A 6825-nucleotide genomic window follows, 5' to 3' on the forward strand; every position below is an offset into this window, starting at 1 on the left:
CGACAAACTTCACATAGGTGTATTGTGACTCAACCTCTGAAATCATAGGGTTGGAAAATGTCCTGCGAAGCAGCCTCTTGAGGGAGCCGACGGTGTTGTGGGAGTTGGAGATCTCAAGGGTCTTTGCGGGCTCGCCGATGGCCCGCTGCTTGGGTCCGGAAGAGACAACAGATCTACAAGGCGGTGCATCAGCACGAAGTATCACAAGTCAGACTTCTTATTCGTACGGAGTAGCACGGTGTATCGCAACACCAATCTACACAGAGTCGCGCGAGTCAGTATCGATCTAGACGCCACAGTCGGGTACAAGGAGGCAAGCTACCTTGCTAGCGAGAGCACCGAACTCGATTTCAACGACGGACATGACGAGCGGGGAAGCAAGGAGGTAGTTCGTAGAGGTCGTAATTGAGCGTAAGGATGGGGCGAAGGATGCAGGATTTGTGGCACTCTGATCGCCTTTACGCGCCCAATATTGGTATCCCGACCTGGCGTCACTGCCTGTTTCGGACGTTTTCTTGGGTGACGCCGATGTTCCAAGCAAGCCAAAACGGGTATTTTACGAGGGCCCCGAATGAGCCAAAACGGGGAATGCTTGCATTGGCATTGTGGACGGTCCCGATAAATTACCTGATACAAGACAAACACAAGTTGGATACGACTTCTACTTGTACATCTACGTCTACGAGCTTTTTCATCATATCTAGCCACTCCCCATTGGTCCCATAGTGTTCGCAGCCTGCTCAACCAGGTTGATCGCAGAGAACAGCGATACCCCCTTGTTATCTGTCGCGAATGTCATGTCAGTTTGAGCGTGTGCAGCAGAAGCGGAGCAAGACGCACTCGTTGAGTCGGTCAGGAACTTCACCAGACGGTCGATACCAATACGTCATCCACCGGTGGGAGGAAGACCGTGTTCGAGCCTCCGAGGCGCGTCAGTAACGGAGCATGTGAACGCCACTGACAGTCGACTTCCGCGTCGACGAAGGTCTCGTCGATGCCCTATGCCTCGTCGCCCTGCTCCTTCTGCCGCACTTGCTCCTCGAACCGCAATCGCTGCTCGAAGGGGTCGTTCAACTCAGTGTAGCGTTGCAGAACTTCTTCCCACAAATGAAGCCCTCGAACGCTCGCAGAGTCCCGGTCGTGACCCGTGGTACTTGGCAAGCGGCGACATCACCTGCGGTGGCCGACAATGAACGCAGGGGAGATGCACAGGGGCTCGACGAATTGCCAACGAGCTTATCGAGCGAACACGCATTTGTCCTGGGCTCGCTGCACTCGACGTTGTGCTGTGGGAGGAAAGTCAAAGCTAGAATCGGGAGCATCAGACAAGGAAGACGCACCTTTTGGCAGAGATCGCGAAAGAACTTGTTCGCCTCGTCCGTGTGGAGGGTCTCACCCGGAGGGAACTTGACACCAAGCTTCTCCTCCAACGTCTCGATCATGTCGTAGCGCTTCCAAGGGCGCGCGCACTGCTCGAGCTGGTAGACCTTGTCGCTGCCCTTACCCTCGGAGTGGCATTAGAGCATCGTCTTACCGCCCGTGAGGTACTTGACCATACCCTCGACGAGAGCCTACGTCAAGTCCATGATGTCGTACATGTCCGCGTAAGCCATGTAGAACTCGCGAATTGTGAACTCGGGGTTGTGCGTCAAGTCGATGCCCTCATTGCGGAACACACGTCCGATCTCGTAAACACGGTCAAGCCCGCCGACGACGAGCTGCTTGAGATACAGCTCGGGGGCGATCCGGAGGTAGAGATCCAAGTCGAGGTCGTTGTGATGTGTGGTGAAGGGCTTCGCGGTCGCACCTCCCGCGATCATGCTCGTCATGGGGGTCTCGACCTCGAGGAAACCGAGGTTGTCAAAGAAGCGGCGGATGTAGTTGATGATGCGGGAGCGGGTGAGGAAGACACGGCGGGTGTCGTCGTTGAGGATGAGGTCGAGGTAGCGCTTGCGGTAGCGGGTCTCCTGGTCCTTCAAGCCGAAGTGAGAGGAGGGGAGCTGGTGGAGGTTGGGTGCGAGGAGGATCATCTGTGAGGGGGCTATGGACAGCTCCCCCTTCTTGGTGCGCGCGGGGGTACCAATCACACCAACGATATCTCCGCGGCGGAAGTGCTCATGACTCGCGACGAAGTTGTCGGGATCCTCCGCGTTTCTAGTACGACGAGCCAATGAGTGGGTTTCTAGGTCACATCACATATCGGAAGAACGTACTGCTTGTTCGCCATGATCTGAACCTTCACGCCCTCGCCGTGGAGGTCGTAGAAGCGGAGACTTCGACCGGACGCGCGGACGTTGTGTATGCGGCCCGCGAGAGCTTCCGTAACGCCTTCCAGCTTCTGTCCAGCCTGGATTTTACCCTCGAGGCCATACTTGTCGATGTAGTCGGTGATCGAGATGGAGACATGGAACTTGTGGGGGTATGGGTTGGGAGACTGAGTCTCCTTTAGCTTGAGGATGTTTCTGGAGCGTATCTCAAAATATTGCTGTGGCTGAAATGAGGACGGAGGTCGTGCAAGCATGGGGACGGTACGTACTTTAGGACTGAGATCCTCCTCTTTGGCAGCAGTGCTCTTCGCAGCAGGCTTCGGCAATGCCTGCGCAGCCTTCTCCACTTTGCGAGCTTCAATCTCGTGTACCTTCACCGTAGGGATCGATCAGAGTCGGTGGTGGAGAGAGGGCTTGTGAATACTCACGTCTCGGAAGTCAACCGCCCAGTATCGGCATCCTTGTGGGTTCCTGCGTTTTTGCTGGCCATTGTGTGCAGATGGTAGATGGGGACTGGATATGAGCGAGGAGGATCAAGAGCCCGACATTGCATGTAAGACTTAGACAGAACAGAAGACGGCGGTGAGGGTGGTGACGACGGAAGACGTTGTTGCCCGCGAGCAAGGCGCCCCGATCCAGATAAGGCAAGTGAGATTTTCAACGCTTTGAGTCGGTGAGATGTATGTTGGAGACAAATGTTTTATATGGCCAGAGTGCATAGAATACTTGTGAGTAAAGTCTCGGTGCTACGGTTCCCACTGGGGAAAGTACTCGTGAATCCGCACGAACATGTCTGCATCGATGATGTCAATGACAAAGTAATCTTCCCGTCCGTCCTCCGTGATCCAATTATCCTTCAGGACAAGAGCTCCCCTGATCGTGTCGCATAGTGGGATGAGAACTCCATGTCGAGGTCTCCGTGGTCGAATCCGATAGAGTCCCAGTGCACAATCCAGCTCGGTCCGGCGTGCTGTAACCACATCAAGTGCTTCGGCCAACGCGAGCGGGTGCTTCGCTCCATTGACCTCAATGATAAATACGAGTTTCAGGTGCGCAAACTGAACACCTTGTCCCTCGCATTTATACATGATGTAGTCGTACCGAGGTGAGCCATGAAAGGAGGCATTGCACCGTAGCTTGTCCGTGCAGCGGCTCCAGTCGACACTAGATGTGTAATCGACCCTCAGATACTGTGAAACAATGATCTATATATAATATTTCAGATATTCTGCCCTTGAGTTGCATAACACAAAACTACAAAACCTTGATCATTGGACTGAGGAGGAATTCCAGTCGCTGGAGATGGTTCCGGAAGTGCGTTTGAAGCATTGTAGAAAGGTTTGCGATATCAGGATCACTGGCCCCGTGCGCTGCGACATAAGAAGAGAGCATTGATGGTGATTTTCGTGAACCAAGATATATGTGACCAAATTGGAACGCAGCGGAGGCATGGTCCTCGTGTTCATCCAATCCCTCATCTGCATTGCTGTGTAGGTAGTCATTCCAGGCATCCGTGTGCGCTCGAAGAATCTTGACAATCATTTGCTGTTGCTCGATTTTTGCAATCTAGTCCCGTTCACTTGTCAATGATTGTCTAGCAGGGTTATAGGTAGGCAGTAAAGCGTACCTGCTGTTCAACATTCTTGAAATTAGTCCTATCAAGGTAGATCTCCTTTATAATACCATGCATCTTCTCTGAGGGCTTTGTATTATAGTTCAGTGTTGCACCCTTATCCCAAATGTCGTCGGCTGTGTGCTGATGGGTATGCATTTTGGGAAAATCCCAAGTCTTGTCGGGGTGAATACGCTGATATTTCTGTGCTAATGTCTGCATGGTAGACCTCTCTATTAGGTAAATTCCACAGTACCTTGATTGCTGCAGAGAACTTTGGTAACTCCTGGCAGTATGCCTCAATAGTGATCTCATCATGGCGCTTGAATGCAGTGTGTATATCAAGCACAGAATATCTGCGCATGCATCGCAATAGTTGCAGACCACGCTTGGAATCGTAGTCGCGCATCACATGATAAGTGCTTGGCACTATGACCTATTTACAATGTATAAGTAAAATCACTTGTAGGGCATTTGAAAGGCTAGGCATTGTGACATACCTTTGATATGTCTTCATACTTGGTCCCATCTGTTAAGTTGAGGGTCACAACTTCAGAGAAGTGGTTGAGACCAGCCCAACGTGGGGCGACATCAAATCTAGAAAATCAACATGGTTAGTGATTGTCCCTTCAGTCAATTCTGGAACAGTGATAGACTCACCCATTATTAACGGCAATAATGGCCTGCCGCCCCAAAGATGTCACTAGCTGTTGGAACTGAGCAAAGAGGTGGTCGCTGAAGAGGCCACCATGATATGCATGGAGTCTGTCCCAAGAAAGTGCTGAGTATGGATCACAGTAGGGCATCCGCCAGAAAACGTTCTGAGATTATACTATCAGCATCACACTATTTGAACGACCACTGAGGTGTTAGTACAGGCTCACCTGGATTGGACGCAGGCCAAGCTTCTGTGTCTGCTCATCCTTCTCCTTCGAAGAGAGATCTGGATTCTCGAGAATCGAGCGACCATCATTGATTGTTCGCCGCACTGATAATGGTGTGACACCCAGCTCGTGCTGCATATCACGCCTAACAAGACAAACAGGGCATGGGCATGCACCATTCAAGCCACGAATCAGTGCCATGACACACCTGCTGTCGATTAGACTGAGTGATAGTTTAGATAGATGAGGACTCACTGTTCTTCATAGTCTGCAGATTTAATCATGATGATCGGAACAACATCTCGGCACTGGCCATCGCCACAAGACATTCGACAGCCATGTTTTGCATGCTGTGCTACAGTCTCAAACACGATCCACATTGAATCATGCCAGACAATGCACTTGTGGTCTGCAAAAATTGTTTTACCTTTCTCCTGTTCGTCTTTGACCTGTATGAGACCATAATCAGCAAAGAGTTGCTACAATAGACAGAAGAACAGACGATGGGAAGAAAGCCAACAATCTGTCCGCCACCATAGCCATCACTGTTCCGTATCGGGGAAGGCAGGTTCAGGATCCGCAACACAATGGGATAGCCTTGTTGGCCACCAAACGACGAGAGCTGTGTCTTGTCAACATAGAGGGAGAGACCAAGGATGACACATCCTGGGGTTATTTGATCCTAACACACAATCAGAGACAGCTAGAGAATTATATACTACTAGTTCACTACCTGCAATGCCCACCAACGATTTGCGGTGTACGGTTCATCAACAAAGCGAAGCCATCTTGTTCCATTCCATCTGTACATATGCCGTGGATGCCAGACGAAATGAGGTGCGAGGATTGGATCTTCGACCATGGTCTGGATCCACTTCCAGACAGGTCGATGAAAGAGTGTGTACATGCGCGGCTCAGGCTCTTTCGCATATGGCACCTGTACCTCATCGGCACGAAACTGTAAAGATAATATCAATAAATATCAAATATGCATAATAACGGCAGCACACGGACGGCAGGATACGCATGTGATGCAGTTGACCAGACTCGGAGCAAATCCTCGTATGTCTCCGTCGTGAGTTCATCTTCCTGTGTTTTGATTGCTTTGATGATCGTGAGCAGTGTCTTCACTTGCCGCTCATTGAGAGATGCGTCTGTGACAAACTCCGCAAAGCGGAAGTCGAGATGTGTACGAAAGGGAAGCCATGGTTGGGAGCGCAGGTGTATGGGATCAACAACAGCAGTACGCCGGTGGTAGTCTTCAAGGGGGCAGATCACAGGCGGTTGACCAGACGCCGGATGGAACTCCATCTTGAACTTGCCAGTGCGCTGGCTGCACTCCGTTGACTCCGAATCTTGGTCGGGATGCTCACTCTGTCCACTCGCGATGTCCTCATTGATGGCGACATTCCCAAACTCGTCCACAGTAGCTACGTACAATTTGTTTGCTAAGAGGATGCGACAGCAGCGTGTCACAGCAGCGCGAGCTCACCAATGTCAGTATCTGGGCCACTGGGCAGAACGTACTCGTTGGTGCCATATGGTGATGCTATAAAAGGGTCGGATGTTATCAGAAGTTCGATGCAAGCCTATGAGCGAGTAGGGATGGACGCAGGTCTACCATTCGAGCGCAGCGGCGCCAGTGCGGGTACCACGCACATTGACCAAGATGACCGTCGCGTACGAGAAGGCCTCTATCCTCTTTCAGATCACGACAACGCGCTCCTCAACCATCACAGCCTCCGAGAGTCATTCAAATTCAGAGGGGCTCCAACGCGCATTCTATTACTTCAGAACACATCAACGACAATTCCCGCATGCGCCGTCACTTGGCCTCAGTCTAGAAGTGATCAAGTTCCTGGTTGGGATCGTTTTTGCGCATGCAACGAAGGTATTCTTCAAAAAGGGCACAGACAACACGAAGGAGAATACCGCCCATGTCCATCCCTATGAGCAAGCGCACAAAAATGGACTTACCTGCATCGAGGTTGTGTGCCAGTAGCACAGGCCCTTCTGAAAGGGTGCGAGACGATGACTCGATGTGTTCGAGCGGTGCGGGTGG

The 6825-nt window shown here is 51.5% G+C and overlaps 2 protein-coding genes across 2 annotated transcripts; both read right to left on the bottom strand.

Annotated features, from left to right (window-relative positions):
* Positions 1 to 19: 19 nt before the first annotated feature.
* On the bottom strand, positions 20 to 172 carry DICSQDRAFT_21346 (uncharacterized protein; the record flags this gene model as incomplete). Its single annotated transcript, XM_007369607.1, has 1 exon — positions 20 to 172. A coding segment is annotated over one exon (153 nt), but the record flags the coding sequence as incomplete, so codon positions are not given.
* An 827-nt stretch (positions 173 to 999) lies between these two features.
* On the bottom strand, positions 1000 to 4543 carry DICSQDRAFT_149690 (class II aaRS and biotin synthetase; the record flags this gene model as incomplete). The annotated part of the gene is made up of 8 exons (XM_007369608.1): positions 1000 to 1097; positions 1123 to 1174; positions 1233 to 1286; positions 1341 to 1494; positions 1576 to 2154; positions 2214 to 2491; positions 2537 to 2638; positions 4490 to 4543. The coding sequence occupies 8 exons, from the start codon at positions 4541 to 4543 to the stop codon at positions 1000 to 1002; spliced, it is 1371 nt and encodes a 456-aa protein (XP_007369670.1).
* Positions 4544 to 6825: the final 2282 nt, after the last annotated feature.

The sequence above is a fragment of the Dichomitus squalens genome (assembly GCF_000275845.1).
Source record: "Dichomitus squalens LYAD-421 SS1 unplaced genomic scaffold DICSQscaffold_52, whole genome shotgun sequence".
NCBI classification, from domain to species: domain Eukaryota; kingdom Fungi; phylum Basidiomycota; class Agaricomycetes; order Polyporales; family Polyporaceae; genus Dichomitus; species Dichomitus squalens.